The following is a 22,982-nucleotide window of genomic DNA, read 5'->3' on the forward strand; positions in this document are numbered from 1 at the left end:
TTTTACAATTTGCCCTGCCCAGCCCCAATCATATATTTCTTGACATTGCATAAAACAATGTTTTGTGAATAGCGCCTCTTTTTTTTAAAGTGTTCCCTTTCGGTTGTTATTGGTGTTTTCATGTCTTCTGGGTAGAAACACTGTGTTTATTGTATCCTGTTGTGACTGATCATGCCTTAAGTATAGTAATTTTTCCAAAAACAATGCATGCTTGTTAAAAAATCTGGCACTGTTTCCATGCCCTTTGAGTAATGAATACAAAGTTTTTATTTAAACATAATGGTATCCAACCAAACCATAACCAATGCTTTGCCACTGAGAGTTCTTGATTTGGCTACTTTACCTATTGTACAGGTATGATTCCCATTGCAAGTAGAGTGCGATGAGCATTCTTTACAAGTTGTCTTTAATACAGGGCCTACTCTCCTTGGTCCCTGCCTGCTACCAAATGTAAAACTTTTCATAGAGATAGAGATCATAAACAATGTAGTTTCTGTGCTTGAGGCAGATGGTTTGGAGCATCCAATCATGTCCAACACAAATGTGGGAAATTAAAAAGCCTGCTTAAAAGTGTTGGAAAAATTTGCCAAGATCTTATTAAAAACAATGATACTAACGATTTGCATGACGAGCGTAAGAGATCATTTAAAAGGAACACGTTGCCAGGGATCGGTCAAGTTGGTCTTTGAAATGCGTTTGTAACCGCTTGTTATAAAATGCATGTCTAGAAAGATGTTTTTGAGTGATACTTGTCTGGATCATTATATTCTACTTTTAAAATATCTTTCTAATCATATGCATTTTGTAATAAACGTTTACAAACACTTTTCAAAGACCAACTCGACCGATCCAAGGCAACGTGTGTTCCTTTAATGAAACAACACGGATAGAAGTTGTAAATACTTGCACCTGCTCAACAAGATGCATTTGCAGTGACACGATCAACAAAAAACATTGTCAAACATTACCTGCTGAACTCTTTTATTGTTTGCAACAGTACAACTGAAAGGAACCCCACCATGGTTGGGGGAACTGCTTACAGAAGGCCAAAGCAGGTGAATTTGGACACAGTACTTGCTCACTTTTAGAGCCTCTTTGTTCTGATAGGGATGAAAATGTTTAGTTTGGTAGCGAGCAGGGGACCAAGAAGACTGTTAAAAGGCCATGTACAAATGTATAAACAAGAATAGTAAAGAATGCTCATCGCACTACTTCTCTTCTTGCAATGTGAATCATACCTGTACAACTAGGTAAAGTAGTCATGACAAAACAAGAACTCTCAGTGGCAAAGCATGGTTATAAACTTTTTATATGTTACTTAAAGAACATGGAAACAGTGCCATATTTTTTTAACAATCATGCTCGTTTTTGGTTTTTAATAATTCAAACTAAGGGATAACTTCCAAATGCATTTTTATTGTTTTTGGAAAAATTACCATGTTTGAGGCAGAAGTGTCACAATAGGATACAATAAACCAAAGTGTTTCTCCCCAGCAGACATGCAAACCATAATGATAGCCCAATCACAACCAAAGGGGAAATATTCCGAGGACCAATAATAAATTAAGACAGTACAAACTTTCTTGATGTGCACGGGAAATTAAAAAATGTGACTTTCAAAAAAGAGGCGCTGTTCACAAAACTTTTTTATTTTTTTATGCAATGTCAAGAAATATGATTGGGCCGGGGCCGGGGTGGGGCCGGGGCAAATTCTAAGATTTAGGTCATTAACAAGTCCTGATCAATGTTTGGTAATGCACTAAGCCTACAGAGTGCTTATGAAAAGCTGCCAGATTGATGGAATTATTACTAACTTCTTAATGTTATAAATTCAAATTTAAGCAAATATTTCAAAATGCATTTCTCTATATATGTTTTCGGGGAAAAGGGTTTATTTTTGAAACAGTTCTGTTGCATCAGGATGCAATTGCCCGGGTTTTTCTTAAAAGAAATAAAAAGACAAGTTTTGGCCCTGATCAAAACCGAAAGGAAAATATTCTGAGACCCCTGCAAAAATGAAATTTTGAGGGCAAAAAATATGGTAAAAATGTTGATTTTGCAAGTTCTAAAAACATACTCTAATGCACGATCTTAAAACACCACAAGGGTGAAATTTATAGCAATAATTTTTTGTCTCAAGTAAAGCCAAGGATGATAATTTGTAGTGATGGAAAAGGTTTCATAAATATGCTTGGTTTTTGGTGGGGTGGAGTTGTAAATATTAACTAAAAAACAGTTTTTCAGACCCCCAAATCGGCCTAAAGTGGCCTAAAAACAAATAAACTGTTACCATGGCAACGTGTTATATTATGATTTGAAATGTAAATGCTGTTTATTTGGACCCCAGGTCCCTACCATTCACAAAGTATAAGAAAAATGTTCCTTATTTTTTACCGTGGACACGTTTATTGATACTATGTGAAAAGACCCTTAAAAAGGCATTTTTCACGTTTTTGGGAAAAAAGTCTAGTTTTGAGGCAGTACTGTCACAACAGGATACAATTGCCCAAGTTTTTGACACCAGATATGGAAAGACCAATGTTTGCCCTAATCACAGCCGAAAGGAGAATTTTCTGAGACCCCTGGCAAGTTGACATTTTGGGGTCCAAAAATAGGGTAAAAATGTTGATTTTGCAAGTTCTAAAAACATACTGTAATGCATGATGCAAAAATAGCACAAGGGTGATATTTAAAGCAATAATTTTTTTTCTCAAGGAAGGCCAAGGATGATACTTTGCAGTGATATAAAAGGTTTTTTGAAATAATTTTGCATTTTGGTGGGGTGGAGTTGTAAATATGAGCTAAAATCCAGTTTTTCAGACCCCAAAATCGGCCTAAAATGGCCAAAAAACAAAATGAGCCGTAACCATGGCAACGGGCTATATATGGAATTGAAAATGCAATTTTGTTTACTTGCACCCCAAGGCCCTTCCACCCACAAAGTATAAAAAAAATTCATTTTTTGACCGTGAGCAACTATGTCAATTATTTACCTGAACTGACTCTTAATATCTACAATTGGTCTTTTTTATCCATATAAACACATCAACAAAAGTAAGTCTCCCCCTCAACAGTTCGTCATAACATCGTAAGGTAAAACATTTTACCATTACAACTAATTAACAGCACTTAGGAAACATGTCATAGAATTATTTCTTAATTAGTTGTATCGGTATTACCTTACGATGTTATGATGAATTGTTGAGGGGGGGGGGGGGGACTTACTTTTGTTGATGTGTTTATATAACTGCTTGTAAAGTGTTTGGCTGATCTTTATGAAGGCAATACTTTGGATTATAATCTCACATCTGTTATTTAAACTTTAAGTGTTTAGGCATACCCTTTATATATAAGCTACAAATGTCGGTTATACCAGTCGTTTCAATGTCGCTTTATTTGTTTATGATAGGTAGTGTTATAAGTATAGTTGCGCCTCCCTGCAGTCATTACCATGACCTTCTCATTTTGTTTTTAAAATTTTACTCTCATTTTTAGCCGGATATTTTATTGACTTGGAGATATCTTAAATGGGTTACCAACCAAACTCAGAAAGTACTGCTTGAAAGTAAGGCCCTGTAGATAAACTAATAATGAGTGGAATACAAGTAGCACACCTGTTAAACTTCAACCCATTTTAGGAAGAATACGAAAACATGTTTGATGGGGTAGTTAACATTCGCTGCTAGAGGGTAGCCCTTGAAGCTTGAGGCAGGACAATGTTATCCCGCAAGCGCAACACATACTTCGTATTTAGACCCTAAACAGTCATGTTTAAAGTAATGCTTTCCTTTGCTGTTGAACATAACAAATCAATTCTCGTTCCTGAGTCGTGTGTCCTTGCGATGTCGTCGCCTCGTTCTTGTTCCGTCACCGTCTTGTAATTAAACAACACAACGGGCCTCTGTCAATATTTGACAATCTCTCAACAATTTTCTTCTGACGATTACTCCTCTGTTTTACAAATCAGCTTTAGCACATGAAATTTAATACTGACAGGATCTCATTAAATCTGATAACCTTTCGGAAGAGCTTTTGCCCATTATGTTTATGTGACATTTAGTTTTTGGTTTTAAGGACGGAACGAAATGACCACTTAGTGTTTTAAAAGTTGTTTGTACATTCATTAGTTAATTCGGTTTCGCCCTTTTAGAAGAATTTTTGACACTGTGGCATTTGGATCACTTCCACGTCCGTATTGCATTTCTAAAGTCCAAAACAAATGGTAGCTTGAGCCATGATAACGTGTTGTGCTGAATTGATTTTGTGACACTGCGTGGATTGAAAATGAAACTGAAGGGGGAGGGAGATGTGGGGGAGGGGTTAGTTAAGGTCTACTGATAAAGTTTACCGAAGGTGGATGCGTGTGCGTGTAACATTGCCTAACAATGCCTACCCGCATCTTCACCTTGTTTATCTGTCCGACCGTGGCTGGCTGGTGATCAATGAATCGTGCTGAAACAGCGTGTCTGGAAGAACTACCCAACCTGTTTTAATTATTGCTGAGGATCTCTCGTATATTTTGGTGTGATAAATATTTTGCTCGTGTGAAAGTTTCCAATGACTAAAAGCAAAATTGTTTGCCTGTGGATTGTTTTCTTCATTAAACGCCAATTTTATCATAAAGTGCACAAACTACATCTGAAGATGAATCATACTTTTTAAGCAAAATATTACATTGTTAAAGACACTGGACACGATTGGTAATTGTCAAAGACTAGCATTCACACTTGGTGTATCTCGACAGTATGCATAAATTAACAAACCTGTGAAAATTTGAGCTCAATCGGTCGTGGAAGTTGCCAGACAATAATGAGAGAAAAAACACCCTTGCCACACGAAGTTGTTTGCTTTCAGATGCTTGATTTCGATACCTAAAATTCTAAATCCGAGGTCTTGAAATCAAATCCGTGGAAAATTACTTCTTTCTCGAAAACTACATTACTTCAGAGGGAGCCGTTTCTCACAATGTTTTATAGTATCAACCTCTCCCCATTACTCGTTACCAAGACAGGTTATATTATGCTTATACATTTTTTGAGTAAAACCGATAGTGTCCACTGCATTCAAACATCATAATGACAACTCGTCTGCTCTGCAGAGGACGGTCAGAGCCAATGACCGAACCGTCGATCAGTACAAACCGACTCTTTTCAGAGCCTCCACAACTCACAAAAGAGATTTTACATGGTGTCACCGCATACATGCAGTCTCACGCCGCGAGTAAGAATTCTTTGCCGGTGTGGCGGTTTCAACTTTCCGCTGTGTTCAGTTTTCCGAATGATCAAATACGGTAGCATTACGTCATGCGATGCCTGCGTACAGCAAGCGAAAGTAGTCCATTTTTAGTGCCGTATTGAGTCGTCCGTTACCCTCCGGTAGCTGTCATGGCGGCGTCCACGAGTCGAGTACAACTAGCGGCAAACGCGTGGATCGTATGAGTTTTTTTATATGCAAGCAGAGTGTGACCTGCCTAAAGTTGTACCCATGAATACATGTAAAGAGTGGGGCAAGAGATAATGTGACTACACAGAAAAGAATCGTAATATAAACAATTTGGGGTCACTGCTGAGAGAACTACAGTACTCGCCAGGGTACTCGCGGCGGTATCTGACAGGTCACCCGGAAAACTGAACACGCCGGAAAGCTAAAACCGTTCGAACAACGTGATGATATGTCCGACTACGTCACCCGGAAAACTGAACACGGCGGAAGACTGAAACCGCCACACCGGTATGTGGACTAGCCTGCTCGCTGCATATGCAAAATGTTGCACGGAGACCGAAAGCCGAGTCAGCCTGTTTGCAGTGAATTTTATTTTGATCGAGTCTTATGGATAAAAAAGCCTGTCTTCAACAAAAATGAAAAGGTTAATCACGGCACGTGCATGCTAGCCTCCCGATGTGGGTGAAGCATTTCGTTTGTAAAAAAACAGACAATTAGTAAACATCACAAAGGCGAAACATACAAAACCAAATAATACGCATGTGTAAAAATAGGCTGTGTATGTTTTGGAAGTCCCTACAGTTAAGATTCTGGCTATAGAGTGTTGTTTTAAGTTTGATGTCATGTGTTCGTGACCAACTCTTCCCTGGAACTATTACACGAACCTCTGGTGCATTTTAATGTTGCAAAACAAATTAATATGCAGTTGAAACACATTACTTTATTGTTTGTCATCTAAATGGACGATCCGTTAATGTATTTCGACTCATTCAATGCCATGTTTGCGGTCGATAGAGCAAAAAATCCACTTAACGGGTCGTGGCTCTTAAAATAATAAATAAATAAATAAATAAAAATGTAACATGAAGCAATTATTTAAACTCTACATAAGACACGGGAGAGTGTTTATAATAATATGAAGTCTTTTTACAAAAATGTTCACCGACATCACGAATGAAACTTTATTCTGAGAATAGTTACCTTTGTTTCACATAGACTGCTTTATATAATGCTGAAGTGTGAACGGGATAATACTTTTAAAAATCATATTCGGTATTATTTCGCCATAAGAGGTTCACACTCAAGTGGTCGTGTAAATATTTACTGCTGCCTTACGCATGAAGCGGCAAACCCATTAATGGGCATGTGCCATTTGAAGGATGCGGGATACGGAATGAATTTAAAGCTGGTCTAGTGTTGGTTTTCTCGACAGCTATTCTTATCATTGTTCTCATCCCTGTTGCTCAAATTGATGGCGCACGCGTCCCTTAAGTGTCATGGTGATAATTGCTCATCCATGTTCCTCTGGATGGCGCGTCCCTTCAATTTTGAACATGTTCATTTATTTGAAGCAGCAGAGGCTGCGAGGAGAGAGGAATACCTGCAATCAATGGACAATACCACAATAACCCATTTTCCCTGACACTAAAATATTTTGGAATCATGTACCCATATTGTCCATGATTTATTTTAACAAAAATATAGATATTTGATTGGTGACTTTTTAAAGGCCTGGACACTATTGTTCATTACACATGTTTGCAAAAAAAACTTACTTGGTAACTTCTCACTCAAATTGTTTAACAACTTCAGGCCTGAAGACTGGTTATACCCATGTAAGCACACTGGTGCAGAAAGTTTGTTTTTCTTTCATCATCCTTTTGCAACTCCGTTGACCAATTGTGTCTAATTGTCACAAATGTGTAATGTAATGCATCGAAGGAGAATACTGGTCTTTGATAATTACCAAAGGTGTCCGGTGTCATTAAACAGACGGCCTGTGTATTATTGCATCATGTCTATGTTAATACTTTAACACATTCAAACTTGTTATATAACAACCAGATATGTTTCGTATTACTTTCATATCAACACCTTGCTTATGCAAAGTTAATATTTAATGAAGGGATGCTATGTACATCAGATATACTGGACGAATGTCAATATTCAACATTGATCCATTTCGGACTCTCGTTTCAAACTCAGTCTCATTTTGCATGTTTTGTTTGAAATTAAATCTAATGACTAGCCATATAAGGCCTGAACTACATCACACTTTCAATGTTTGTCGTGAACTTCAATCGAACATGGTGTAGTTCATAATCAAAGTCACGCATGAGTAACTGACGCAAAGCAAATGTAGCTGCTCAGTTCAAACAGATTGTAATCGATTTAAACACAGTATATTGGAATAATATCAGAGAAAAATATATTGGTATTGAAATGTAGAGCTTAATCGATAAACATATAAATTGGAACATTCTAAAAAGGTTCCTTTGTGCACAATTTGTGCACAGTAAAGTGTTTACTTATGGTTTAGATTGTTATACTGACAACTAAAATTGACTTGGATGGTTGTCGCCCAAGTCTGAATTACATAACGCTAGTTAGATATACATGTGCAAGTAACCAACTATAACAATACCGAGGGTTTGGGACAATTGGAGACGATACAATTCAGCCTATTAATACGAGACAAAGACAAGGAAGCTGGAAACGGAGGCGGTAATGGTAAGAAAGTGAAACAACATACCATGAGACTGATCGAATGGCAAACAAGTAAAGAATGAAAGACTAAAATAAGATGGAGAGATTAAATCACCTTATTATGAACACGGCAACATGGAGTAGATTGACAAGAGAACGAGGAGAATGGAAATTGTAGATATTGTTTGTGATTTATCTAAAAATGAATAAACAAGACATAAATGGTGCTAGTGATGGTTTCTCGAACTGTTTTGTCTGTTCTGTGTGATTTAATTGCACGTCCTTTCTTGTCTGCATAATACAGTAATTATACACATACTAGAGGTCGCAGTTTGAAAGTTAACGTGTTTTACTCAAAATACAAATCTATACTCTGAATACACATTCATTATGTAATAGTGGCCAAACCTGCAAGATATTGATACAAATCATTATCTGTCAATGTTCTGTTGATCACTCGCTCTGCTGGAAAAAGCACATGCGATAATTGATGCATACCTTGAACCGTTGCTCGGCATTTTTCAATTAAGACAAAAACGACGCCAGTCGTTGAGATAGCAACATTTTGAAATTAGAAAACTTACTGGTGCACCCAGGGGAATGTTGCGAATTGTCGTTAATCAGTAGAAGGGATCGCTATGTCTGTTTACGTGGCGTGTACGATAAGTGACAAGACAGATAAGAGGTGTTTTTGACATTTGGCATCAAGGTCTACGTGAGTTCTTGCTCCTCCGTGGACTAAAGGAACAAAAATAAAACGGAATTTACACCCGGTATTTAGCTTCATGAATCAAAATCAACAAACCGAAAAATATCAAACGTTGAAAAGCTTAGTTGAAATTGATGAAGATGCATTAGACTGACTGTTAGTTCTACCATTAATTTCATATGACACTATCCAGGTCGGTATCAACCCATATGCCTATAATAATATGCATTACTAGTACACTAGACCTTTAATTTGATCTTCATCTGAAATACATGTTTTGTTCGTTAATGTAAAACTACGAGTAAGAATTGCCGTCACAACACCGCTTTAAGAAATTGTTTCTCGAGATAAGTTTTGTATATCAAATCAATTCCTGCTGCGTTATTATGTCACTAACGTAATGGTATTAAACATCATGACATAGTTATTTTAATACAATAACGTCGGTCTTATATGGCAAGGTTAAAATAATGCGTTGCAATGGTATGATTTAATTGTGTTGGTTATGACCGTGAGATAGTTTCTACATGCAGCTGTCAATACAGAATACATATCGTACTGTGTTCACTATTGAATGCTTTCTCAACGGTACTTTTACAAATCATGGGTTAATATCATTAATTAATTCCCATTACCTTTAATAAATCACGTAAACGTTTAGCGTCAGAGGGGAAAGCGTCATTGAGTATACTTCGGTTACTGTATTTGGACTCCGATTCTTGAATTAAATAAACTACTGCATATTTTAATAATAATAATCAAAATGATGTTGAAGTGACGCTTCATTTAATCATCAAAGGCAGTGGACACTATAGCATTCACAGTTAATGTATCCCAACATTAGCATAATATAACAAACCTGTGAAAATTTGAGCTCGATTGGTTGTCGAACTTGCGAGATAATAATGAAAGAAAAAACACCCTTGTCACACGAAGCTGTGTGTGTTTAGACGGTTGATTTCGAGACCCCAAGTTCTAAATCTGAGGTCTCGAAATCAAATTGTAGAAAATTACTTCTTTCTCGAAAACTACTCCACTTCAGAGGGAGCCGTTTCTCACAATGTTTTATACTACCAACTTCTCCCCATTACTCGTCACCAAGAAAGGTTTTATGCTAATAATTATTTTGAGTAATTACCAATAGTGTCCACTGCCTTTAAATCAGAACTGATGAATACACCGCCTTCGTTGAGTTGTCGGGTTAAAGCATCACAGTTTCACATGGAGTTCACAATTCAGGTGAATTTCTTTCCTAAAGTATTGAATCCAAATGCGTAACGAAATCTCATAGTTTTGATATTATTACCCATTATACTATCAATGACGTCAGTTATTTGCCTCTGTGTTATATACCTATACAACTTAATGCACTCTTGATGCGTTGCATGATCTGACATTGTTTCTGATGTTGTTCAAGTTATTCATTCTCTACCCTTGTATACCGACTGCCCTTTTGTTTTTAATCTCCAAGGTGTTATTAAAGCCGTGCCATTTTGCGCATCATTAGTGTTTACTGTGAAACAAACGCTGGAATGATGTGTTAAGTTCCTTTCGCATCGAGGATCGTCTTAACATTACTTCTCGTCTAGAATTATTTAACCTTTAGAAGACTTGATTGAAGGTTGAAGGGGCAATGGGAGGGGCGGTATTTGTTATTCCAGCTGGTGGGGGGGGGGGGGGGGGGGGGTAAATGTAGCCTCAGTCGTGTTCTCTTCAAACACATTAGTGTATAAATCAACGATCGTTGGCCTGTTCAAGAATAGCTGAGACTTTTATACAAGTCTGATGAATGTTGGGCTGAATATATGAATATTAAATTTATACTCACACATAACCCGACAATTTAAAGGCAGTGGACACTGTTGGTTATTACTCAAAATATTGGCATAAAACCTTTCTTGGTGACGAGTAATTGGGAGAGGTTGATGGTATAAAACATTGTGAGAAATGGCTCCCTCTGAAGTGTCATAGTTTTCGAGAAAGAAGTAATTTTCCACGAATTTGATTTCAAGAACTCAGATTTAGAACTTGAGGTTCCGAAATCAATCATCTAAACGCACACAACTTCGTGTGACAACGGTTATTTTTCTTTCATTATTGTCTCGCAACTTCGATGACCGATTGAGCTCAAATTTTCACAGGTTTGTTATTTTATACATATGTTGAGATACACCAACTGTGAAGGTTATTGTAGTCTTTGACGATTACCAATAGTCTACACCGCCTTTAAAGGATTCGGATACTTTTTCAAAATATCCACAGATTTACATTAAACTTACAGGGTTTGAAGATAATGATAGTGGAAGGCTTCCCTTCAAATATTACTAACTAAGGTTGTGTAGTTTTTGAGAAATGAGTAAAACAAGTCATAAAATAGTTTTGGTCTCATGAGACCAAACTATTTTAGCGTGTAAAATCCCCTTATCCAGTTATGATATTATACCAAAACCATAGCATAACTGGTTACTACGTTTTTACATGCTAAAACTGAGACGAAAATTATTACTTTTACTCATTTCTCAAAAACTACAGCACCTCAGTAAGTAAAATTTCAAGAGAAGCTTTCTACTATCATAATCTTCAAACTGTGTAATTTTAACATAAATCTGTGGACATTGTGTTTTTTGTTAGAAAAAGTACATCTGCCCTTTAAGAGAGCTTCGAGATGCAAACTCATAACTTCGGTAATCATTTAACGAATTACCGAATGCGTTATTTACAGGCAATATGACAAATAATTGTTTGTTTTGTATATTTAATGACTACTTTCTTGTTGTTTCCTCTTTATTTCCTCTATAGGAGAATCAATGTTTCTGTAGTCAGGCCAGCCAAACCTGTCACAATCACCATGCCCGCCTACTATCATGTCGATGCGGCCAGCGACCGTATCGCCATGAAGATTGTCCGCAAAGAGGCCCCTCTTTCTACCGTAGAGAGAGCCTTTATCCTTGCCATAGAGCGAGGTGACTATGGCACCGTGCGCCTGGCCCTGGAGGAAGCTGACATTTATTTTAATCTTAATAAGAACTGTGTGGACTCCTTGGGGCGTACCGGACTCCTTATTGCCATACAGAATGAAAATATTGAGATTATTGAGTTACTCCTGAAGCACAATGTACACGTTGGGGACGCTCTACTGCATGCTATTGATGAAGAAGTTGTTGAAGCTGTAGAGATTTTACTGAGTTACAAACCACCAAAGAAAGACATTCGGGTAAGTGGATATGTATAGTAAACTTTATATTAAACGATATTCATTTTTAGGGTCTAACTGCTTCACTTAGTAAAACTGTCACTAGCGTATAACCAAAAAGCAATTTTTTGTGTGTTTTTGTTCCCCTGTGTATAATGTTTGTCTAAAACAAACTATGGCTTGTATTCATCAACTAAAGTATACCTGATCCGAAATCGTCGTCGCCGATAGAACACATAATTATTGCCGAATATAATTCATAATCGCTTGAGGGCGTACTTCACATTTTCATGTTAATTGTGTCCAATAATTTTTGACAATAATTATGGGTCAATGGTACTTATTTTGCCCTTGAAATGTTCTCCTTTGCCCAGACGAGGTATGTAAATGGTTGGTTATTTTTGTACAAGGTTTTGACAATTATTGTCTGTACTGAAGTGTACCGATGTGGGTCATGTCCAGTGAGTCAACCAACATGTGGTGGGATATAGGACTATATTAACAACCAAACCATGTTATTGTGACATACTGGCACTATACATTACCATCATACTATGGACTATGGTATTAGGACTACAGCATTAACAACATCACCATGCTCTTGGGGCATAGTGTGACAGCAAAATACTTGCGTTGGGTTTGAATTGCAGTTTAAAACACGTGCTTGGTGTGTGCTGTAAAGTGGGTCCAAAGAGTACTTTTGTGTGTTAGATGTGAATGCTATCACATTCTAGACTGTTAATAACATGCATGGGTTTCAATTAATATTCTAATAATACACTTTAGAACGTGTTTACTCAATGTTTTTGTTTGTCTACTATTCAGACTGTGTTTTTCTATTGCGGTTTAAGGTTTACTGCCTCAATTTTAATAATGTGTTTGTTTATTTATTTTATCTTTGTGTTTCTTTGGTCGCTTTCATGAAAGCATTTTTTTTAAACCGCAGCAAAAAACACACACATTATTTTATGGTAATTATAGTTGTTTTGTTTTGTATAAACCTGTATTTTGAAGTCGAGCCTTCTCTCGGCTTGGTGTAATGCATCAACAAAAATGGAAGCAATTTTACGTACTGATAGTACAATAATCACACGAACAAAAAACGGGTGTACAGTTATAATGAAACAACATCCAACAAACCAAAAACATATTAGAACTAAAATAGTTGAAATGCTTTTCAAAAACAAAACCACTGAGGAGCTATACTGAATCATACAACATATAATAAGACGGGTATTGGTAACAAAACATCAGCAATCAATTATAAGGGCTGTAATCTCAGAATTCATAATTCATTATGCTTGATAGACAGTTAAATTCTTATAATTAATTGTAATCTACATTTATTCCCTTTACTGTTTCTAGGCTCGAATCATCCAAGAACAAAATGAAACGGATTTTACTCCTGACATCAGTCCAGTGATCCTCGCTGCCCATCGAAATAACTACGAGATTCTAAAGATCTTACTGGAACGTGGAGCCTCCATCCCCAAACCACATAATGTCAAATGTGGTTGTGATGACTGCATCTCCAGTATACGACACGATGGACTGAGACATTCTCGCTCTAGGCTCAACATCTACCGAGCCCTCGCTAGCCCTTCCCTTATTGCTCTGTCGAGTGATGACCCACTACTAACAGCCTTTGAGCTGAGCTGGGAGCTAAGGAAGCTAAGCTATCGTGAAAACGAGTTCAAGACCGATTATGACAAGCTTGTACAACAGTGCCGAGAGTTTGCTACGAATCTTCTTGATCAAACCCGGGGTTCTAAGGAACTTGAAATGATGCTAAATAGAGACAATGATTCGATGACAGGCGAGGATACATTGAGTCGACTTCGGTTAGCTCTCCACTATAAACAAAAACAGGTTAGAATTTAAAGGTCATGTCACACGAGGCACTTTACAGGCAACCAGTTCCAGGCAATCCCCAAGAATAGAATCCTTTCTCATTTTGAGTGTTCACATATTGTTATTGCTGATCTAAGACATTATTTAGATAATGACTCCTGCGCTAAGTAGAAGTGGTCATGTAGCATGCACTATAATTGGTTGTCTCTAAGTTGCCTGTCAAAAAGTTCCCTCATGTGAAAAGTTACAGATGTGTTTTATTGCTGATTCTAGCTTGTGTGAACTCACTTAATATAACCCCACTCTCTTCTCGTCTGTTAAAAACAATTTTACATTTCATGGTGTAGCAATGACGAGCTTTTTAACAGATCTGTCCCAAATTTCACCTTAAAATGGGACGCATAATATAATAAAGACAATGATGTGTTTTACATAAATCAAATAATAATATCACACGAGCGGATGTGGAGATTTTCTTTCGAGAATAAATAAAAGCAGAACAACAAGGAGAAGCACGCCTCTCATCCACACGAACAGAACTCGTCTGTTTCTCGTTTCGAAAACAATGCGTGGATGAAAACTACCTCAGAAAATCTAACAACGAACGCAGTTTCTACCATCCGGGTAAATTCGCCTATATACCATCACATAGATTGAAGGAACATAATCACAAAATTACAAATGTCATGAAATCAAGTGGAAGAAGAACCGGAAAAAAGACTGGGTGACCCGGTCTAGATTGTTGTTGTTTTGCAGTGTTTGGTGTGTGTGTGGTGGGGGGGGGGGGGGGGGCGGCTTTGGAATACGTACGTCTTCGATTTCCGATTGAAGGTGACATAGCGATTGCGGCATATTCAGTCACCTGTCTTTTCCTTGGTGTTGTCAATCCCATCTCTAATTTGATGACTCCTTTTCCGTATAATATTGGAGGAGATGACTTTTTATTTTTAGACCTTGCTGAGTGAATTATTATGTGCATGGGTAAAGCTGTATGTCTGATCTACTAATTTTATTAGATGCACTGAACCCAGCAGTTGGCTCTAGCGACTGTATACCATTGCGAAATAGACTAGCGATGGTCGGTACACTTTTTAGGTTGTATGAGCTTTAAAGAACTAGAACTAAGTAATTGCACTAAGCTAGGTCATGTTTTAAAGCAGATAGCGTTAAGGACGTTAGCATGAAAAACAAAACTATTTAAAACAGCTTTGAATGTATGGCGCAGCACTTACAAACACAGAAATAACCTAAATACGAAACGAGTTACGAACTCAAGCATCTCAGCTTACTCAATACGATGTTACAACATTATGGAAGAGATGACAACGTTTTGACTACGTTGCATGAGCGTCAGATGTTCCTACTATTGTCAACCAGTGGATTACATATTGGTTCAAATATGGAACATTACCGAAAAGGTTTATACGTAACGTATTCACAACCTTGCATGTTGGTATCGAAAGAAAAAAAAGTAGTATTTTGTTTGAGGCAAGAACGTTGTGGAAACATATCTTGTCTCACTGAAACGTTATGCTGTGACGAGCGCGTTGTCCGATCCGCACATTGTAATGTCGGTGTAATTAGAACCATAGGGACTTGGTATCTTGCTTCTTCTGCTTCATTCAAATTAGACAACTTGACCCTCAGTGTGTCGTGATCGATGTTCATATTGACACCCAGCGTGTTGTTAATCAACGTACGCAGGCAACTATACGATAGATGTTTGGTTGCTAGCAAACCAGTCAATATTTCATCACAACGGTGAAAAGCACTGCATTGGCTATAGCCCAACCGGGGGGGGGGGGGGGGGGTGGGGGTACTGACTACAGGCCAAAAAGGGGGAAGGGGGGACACTGACTGTAGCCCGTCAAGGGGAGGGGGGCTGACCATAGCCCAACGAGGGGGGTGGGCGACTATAGCCCGTCAAGGGGTAGGGGGCTGACCATAGCCCAACAAGGGGGGTGGGCGACTATAGCCCGTCAAGGGGAAACAAGTATTCTCCGCTTGATCATGAGAGAACCGTCGGTGGCTTATTTTTGTAATCGTGAAAACGACTGAGGGCGGTATGTCAAGTCCAGTTTTCAGTTTTTATTTTCATGCCACATACATTGTGCCATTATAATGTTGGTCGTGTCAGAAACCTTTTTGAATAGTTTAGCACATCGATAATTATAATTAATGAGAAATGTAAGTCCATGGTAAGCCCGACCATGTGCCATTCGAGACCACGGTAACAAAAATATGACAAGGCACATACATGTAAATACAATCTAGATTTTATTATAAGGTTAGAGCGTGTCAATGACAATAGCACGTATATTATGTATCACATCATCCTCTTCACTGCTCACCCATGAGTTGCTTAATAACTGCCATCAGAACTAATGATGATTGTTCATTTCATTTTAACTATTGTGTGGAAATGGCCGTGCGGTTTGAAGAGAGGTCGTGTTTCTCTTGGCTTTTAATTAACCTATTGATTTGGATAAAGGGGAACCACCTGTTACATTATTTAACTGTTGTTTATTTCCTCTTGTACCACAGTTTGTGGCCCATCCTAACTGTCAGCAGCTGATTGCAGAGGTCTGGTACCAAGGCTTACCCGGATGGCGTCGTCAACACTTCACAGCCAAGTTCTTGATTAGTGTGTTCGTAGGCATCTCCTTCCCTCTTCTATCGCTAGCTTACTTCATAGCTCCCCGTACGAGGGTGGGTCAGATACTCCGTCTTCCATTCCTCAAGTTCATTTGCCACAGTGCCTCGTATCTGTTGTTCCTTGTCTTGCTGATTCTTGCATCGTTGGACCTGAATGGGGAATCAGACAGGGTTGATGAAAGGGCGCCTCCACCGTCAGATATTGAAATATTAATCGTCGTGTGGGTCTTAGGTAAGCAACTCTTCTAGGTTGGTGCTTACAAATCCGCTGGGGTCCAATGTTTCGTCATCAAAATAAGAGGTGTGTTTCTATTAATTGAGGAGATTTAGCAAAGGGTTAAGGCTATTGCAAAATTAAAGAGGTTATGGCGACAAAAAAAGGTTACATTTATGTTACATGGATGTCACAGTGGGCTTAGTGGGTGTTGGACGTATGTCAAAATGTGACATAATGTATCACATAAGCCTCCTATGTGTGGTGACTTGAGTGTGGTTGGACGGTAGTCAGCTTGCACAACACTTGTATTTTCTTTTAAATAAATAACCCTTTTTTGCACTCCCACTTCTTACACCATTCGTTTATATTGCTGTTTTTTTCTTTGCAGGTTACATATGGGCAGAAGTGAAACAATTGTGGGATATGGGCGTGACACAATATCAACGAGATTGGTGGAATTCGCTGGACTATGTAACCAACACTTTGTATGTCACAGTGATAGGGCTTCGAGTAACTGCATATGTAAATGTGAGTGCGTCTTTTCAATTTGAACAAGTTGTGTTGCATACACTGGTAATAACACGTTCGTCACGTTTACGGTGGAAACCAAATCATACAATTTTAACGCCAGCGAAGCAAGATGCTAATCCAAAACCTTCACCAAACAAACCTGTGTAAAAAATGACACATTGCAAGGACTATTATACTCAAACTTTTCACTAAATAACAAAGGACAACGACCGTACGATTACATATCACATTATAACAATTACGTGAAAATTGTGTGCACTAACAAAATTGGCGTAGTTGTATATCAATCTTCTTGGTCAATTTGGTACTTTGTCTGAAAAGTTTCAAATTGGGAATGAGTATTTGTACAAATGTTCGCTAAAGCATTTTGATATTTCCCATTACCTGCTCAGCATATCCAGTTTATTTTGTATCTATTTATGTTTTCGTGCCCTGTTTGATTTTAAATGATTGTCTTAATCAGCTTTTTATTTCTTGTTTACTTCAATTTGGCCTAGTTTTTGTTTTGTTTGCATTTGTTTTTGTTACTCCCTACGTGAAATCTTTTGGAGTTTGATGTTTGTGTTGTATATTCTTGCCATGCCTTTATCAAAAGATTGGTCTGGGGGATTGCAGTTGGAGACCGGTCCATTTTTGATTTAGGGGTAAACATTTAATTTTTCAGTGCCACTGTTTTATTTTTGGTGCATGAAGTGGATTGGTCCCTGACTGCGGTCCTTTGGATTGACTTTAAATCCCTCCCCATTGAGAGTGAACTGTTTTCTAAATAATCTCCGTTTTAGAGTGTTATAGTTTTTACGCCATTTTAATTTTGATTGTAATGTTTTACTCCAAATTTTTAACTATGTAACTGTTCATGTAATTTTGCTGCTGGCAGCGAATTGAATAAAATTTTAATAAACCATTGAATGGAATGAATGAATGAAATGAAAACACCTTGCGGGCTTAATTCACCGGTACCCAATTAAACTGATACACAAACTATCCAAGCTCTGTCGGGAATGAGAATCAGTAGAGGCTGCATTGACTTCTTGCTAAAAGATACCAAATTTGGTCTTGGACAACTTAACAATGAACTGCTAAAAAGAAAACTCTGTACATACAAAGCAAGCTGCAGTGAATTCAGTAAAAGCTTTTAAATTTTCTCCACTATTTTCTTTACAGTTGAAAATCATGTTGAATCCTAGTCACGGACCCATGGTTCTAAAGCGAGCAGAATGGGATGAATGGGACCCCACTCTAATGGCAGAAGCTGTATTTGCTGTGGCAAATATATTCAGGTAAAGTATGTGACATTGTGTGAAGTATACTTAAACTTGAAGGGCAAGTCCATGTTGAATATTATAATGTGTTGGGGTTTTTTGGTTAGCGACTCTAAGGAGATTGAAAGGAGACCAGACTAATGGTTTGGCCACCTTCTTCCCTAAATGGCAGACACTTTCAAATGTTATTAACAGTACATAATGTAATTCGTCCACCCAAATTCCCTTTAATCTCATTGCTTATTAATGGTGATTACTCAAGTTATCTGTCTGAAAAGGGCAGACCAACCCTTTAATCTCATTATATCCACTAAGGTTTGAGCAAATATTTAAATCTCATTGATGGCATTGATCGACTGAAGGGTGAAAATCTCTTTAATCTCACAAATCAACGAAATGGTCCATCTCTTTGATCTCATTGATCCACTAAAGGGAGAGCATCTTTTATTCTTGGTCAACTAAAAGTGTCTGATGTTTGAATCTTGTTCTCTGTTACTTTTCTCTTAGCCTGGAAAATATTAAATGTTTATGACAACAGTGAACGATTCGGTGGAGCTTTATATCAGTTTGTGTATTGATTAAACATTCTTCCCAACCCAACAGTATGCTCCGAGTTGTCTACTTCTTCACCGCAAACTCCCAGCTTGGTCCCCTCCAGATCTCACTGGGGCGTATGGTTGAAGACATCGTCAAGTTCCTCTTTCTTATGACGTTGGTTTTATTCTCCTTCGCCGCTGGACTCTATCAACTGTACTGGGTTTATGTCGTTAGAGAAGAGAGACTTCCCGGCTCAACGGAGAAGGTTTGCTTTGGCGTATCCTGTCGGGAACAGAACAACGCTTTCACAGAGTAAGTTTACTAACTTGTTTACTAATGTAATGTTAATTTATGATTGATTGAGCATTGGCAAAAACAAAAACAGAGAAACAGGAAGATATGAGTTTGTAGATGAGCATGCATTTTAGTCACCGTTGTGCAAGAAATGAACCATGTTTCCACGAATGCAATTTTAAACTTTGCATTGAAAAAAAATAAAATCAATAGAAAGATCTTCTGACAGTCGGTACATACTTATCAAAACGTTGACTTATAAACCACCGGTTCTTTCCAGAACCATCACAACTTATATATTGTCTTCCTTCACTCCTAAGCTTTCAGACAAGTGTACGGTAACTAGTGCTGAAAGTGAAGCAGTTCAGATTTATTACATTATTGATACCTCTCTCTAGAATAGTGTGTGCTTTGATGTCCATTGCTGCATGTCCGTTGAATATTGAAATGTTTACCTTATTTTGGGTCATTGTGCCTACCTATCTTAGTCTTTTTCAGACGTTGCAGACCTTGATATGGGCTGTATTTGGCCTGGTTGAATTATCCAACGTAAAGGTGGTCCCTGAACATGGTGTGACTGAGTTTATTGGTGCTCTGATGTTTGGGGTCTACTGTATTATAACAGTTATTGTTTTACTCAACCTACTCATTGCTATGATGAATGACTCCTTCCAGAAAATACAGGTTGGTTTGGAATGTTTGTTCGATTTTACCCAAAAGTGGAAAGTCTCGTTACTGAAGGGTGGGCTTCGAATCTTGATAATAACACTTGCACGTTCGAGTTACTCTCTGCAAAATCGTTAAAATACCTCTTTACTTTAACCATTTAGCCACTGGACCGCCCAGCCGCCTATCAATATACTGTAGTGGTAGGAGGAAACCTTGCTAGCTTGTGTTTGTAGAAAAAAATGAACATCAAAAGAATCCTCGATAGTCATTATTAAGCTAATGAAGCTAATGATGATGAAATTATTTAGCTCTTACCCCAACAAAACGCTCATTAGTAAACACAAAGGAAACTGTATTTATTCATCATTCATGATAATATTGTCGAAAACTCACGCCTTCGCATTTAATCAGTATAATCATTGAGTCAGATAAAAGCCTTGAAAAGCTATTGTGTCCATTTTATCCTTACAAACAAATATTCGCCATAAAAATTACCGTAGCCGTTTAACGAGAGACATTTATTGTTCTCATGCGAACTTGTACTTTTATACAAATATCAAGGTTCAAATTGTGCATAAAAATTAAGCTGTGGCTATCTTTTAAAATTTGAACTACGATTCCAGTAATTAACTGCAAGAATCTTGAAGTATTAGTTTTCAGCAAACTCGGGCGGTGCAGGGACTAGAGGGTTAACAAAATAATACTTGTTTTTGTTTTATTGTGTGCGCCTTGTTTAACAACCAGCAGGGTGGATATGTGCGCAGTACAAGTCTTTGCTATTATTATTTAATAATAATAATAATAAATAAATAATAACATGCATTTATATAGCGCTTAATACATTGTTTCCCAGCGCTGAACAGGAAGTGTAAGATAATATACAAATATTGAGTGGCTCAGAGTGGAATGGGAGGAATTTTACCTAGCGATAATATTGCTTCCATTCCACGAATTAAAGCCACTCAATATTTGTTTTATATAACTGACATATAGATCCTTGTCATTTGATGTATTTTAAAAGTATAACATTACGAAAAATCACACAAATTACTGACAACCAAAAATCATATAGTGCCACGTAGCGGCAACAATGCACAAATCGGATCACAACCTTTTGCACAGGTGCTCCTTTGTTTTAGCAGCGGCGCGGCGGGCGCGCGCGGCGGCGCTGTGCGGTCGCTGTACGGTCGCTGTACTGCTCAACAACATTGGGAACAAGGTTGATCCAAACTGTTGAATGGGAAATGCTATTCCCCATGGGTGAATGGGTCTTTTTGGTCGCCGGTGCGGATGGGAGTAATAGTGAATGTCACGTGAAGTAAGTTCCACCAATCAAACGACAAGTATCTGTATGTCAGTTATATAACACAAAATTACAAGTAAAAGTGGGATGAAATAGAAACTGAATAGACTAGATGGATTTAAATAAGTGTGTTTTTAGAGCGGTTTTAAATGAGTCCAGTGTAGATGAGGCACGTATGTGAACGGGAATATTTATAATATAATGGTCTTTTATGCCTGAACTTTACAGACCCAGTCAGACATGGAATGGAAGTTTGCTAGATCTAAACTATGGATGAGCTACTTTGATGAAGGGGAGACTCTTCCAGTTCCATTTAACATCATCCCATCCCCCAAATCAATCTACTACATCTTCCGGGCCATGTATCGCTTCTTCTACAAGAAAAGGAAACGTGGACACCAGGAAAATATTGCCGTTATCAAGGTGAACAAAAAACTGTTGTTTCCGAACAAAAATATAGCCGAAGTTGTTTTAGCTGCTGCTTAACTGACTTTAATTCTTCATCTGGTTTGAACCTTGTAAACTCGATGAATGTTGATGCCTTGATGCCTACAGTAAATTGCAACATTTTCGGCCCATTTGAAATGCAATTGGCCATACAACTTCGAACGCAATTATTCCCTAGGTTGTTCCTGATAATAAAGGACGAAGGATAAGATAATAAAAAAGTAATAAGAAAAGGGGAAAAAACAACAACTAAACAAACAACTCAAAACAACTCAAGAAACTGAAAGTGTAATATCTGGGAGCCCACCCAACCAAGGCAAGGCTTTGCGTGGGAGAAGATGTCTCTCCTTTGTAGACACACTAAAACGAGACACCGTCTTGACCAGCGCTGAGGAACTACGTTCCTGCATGCTGGAGCGGAACATCTGGAGAAAAATCACTGAGCAGGCTCGAGCTTTTAGATGGCGCTCGACTTGAGTATGATGAATATGTGTGACCTGATTTCAACTAGGTTACGTTACTGCTTTCTTTCGAGAATTACAGATCAATACACATTTTCTGTTCGTATTCGGCTGCTGCTCATATTGTGACAGGGCGCCCCCATCCGATGGTTCTTCTTTTAACGGGCCCCTCTTATATTTGGGGAAAAATGAGTAGGCCTACGGTGTTTGCATTGTTTCTTACTAGGAAATAATATATATTTTCTCAATTCCTAGGCCCTGAAAACATTTTCTGACTCGTACAACGGATTTGAATCAAACTTTCACATGTGTTTTCGTTATTTTTATGTATAATGGTTGATCAAACTCACAAGACAGAACCCTGTATGCGACATTTTTGAAGAATGTATACATATAACGTCCTTCGTCCAATCACGTGCAAGTCGTTCTTCTCTCTCGGTCATTACGTCATACAAACTGCCACTTATCCTATTCATATTATGTATCATATTAGAACACTCAGATCTCCTCTCATAAAACAGCTAGCCTTATTTCCTCTGGCTGTGTGTGTGGTTTTATAACGGCATGTGCTTCCTTTACAAGAGGCTGTATCTTGGCAATTCATTGTTCTGTCATTGGGTTAAGACAACAAAGAATCTTCAACCTTCGAAAATGTCGTTATTCACTTAAATATCTTTGATTTGTGCCTTTGAACGGGTTCAAATTTTACGCACTCTTGACCGCTCCCCCAGTCGAGATAAACAATAAACGGTGTACTGTAACGATGATTGTGGCACGAAGTGGTGTACACCTGGGCTCAATTTCATGGCTCTGCTTACCGTAAGCACAAAATCGGCGCTTACGGAACCAGCCGACACGGGTAAGCGGCGAATTTTGGCTACTGCGCATGCGTACTCCACGTTACTATGCTTTTCACGCTTACAA

The 22,982-nt window shown here is 38.0% G+C and overlaps 1 protein-coding gene across 2 annotated transcripts in view; it reads left to right on the forward strand.

Annotated features, from left to right (window-relative positions):
* Positions 1-22,982, forward strand: part of LOC139936126 (short transient receptor potential channel 4-like) — a 72,958-nt gene that overhangs the window by 44,592 nt on the left and 5,384 nt on the right. For both annotated transcript variants that reach the window (XM_071930859.1, XM_071930860.1), the window contains exons 3-10: positions 11,438-11,852; positions 13,197-13,700; positions 16,227-16,569; positions 16,943-17,082; positions 18,250-18,365; positions 18,951-19,196; positions 19,667-19,862; positions 21,379-21,573. In XM_071930859.1, the coding sequence (XP_071786960.1) occupies positions 11,487-11,852; positions 13,197-13,700; positions 16,227-16,569; positions 16,943-17,082; positions 18,250-18,365; positions 18,951-19,196; positions 19,667-19,862; positions 21,379-21,573 (2,106 nt within the window). In that variant the 5' untranslated portion in view covers positions 11,438-11,486. The remainder of the gene's footprint in view (positions 1-11,437; positions 11,853-13,196; positions 13,701-16,226; positions 16,570-16,942; positions 17,083-18,249; positions 18,366-18,950; positions 19,197-19,666; positions 19,863-21,378; positions 21,574-22,982) is intronic.

The sequence above is a fragment of the Asterias amurensis genome, chromosome 4 (assembly GCF_032118995.1).
Source record: "Asterias amurensis chromosome 4, ASM3211899v1".
Classification (NCBI taxonomy): Eukaryota; Metazoa; Echinodermata; class Asteroidea; order Forcipulatida; family Asteriidae; genus Asterias; species Asterias amurensis.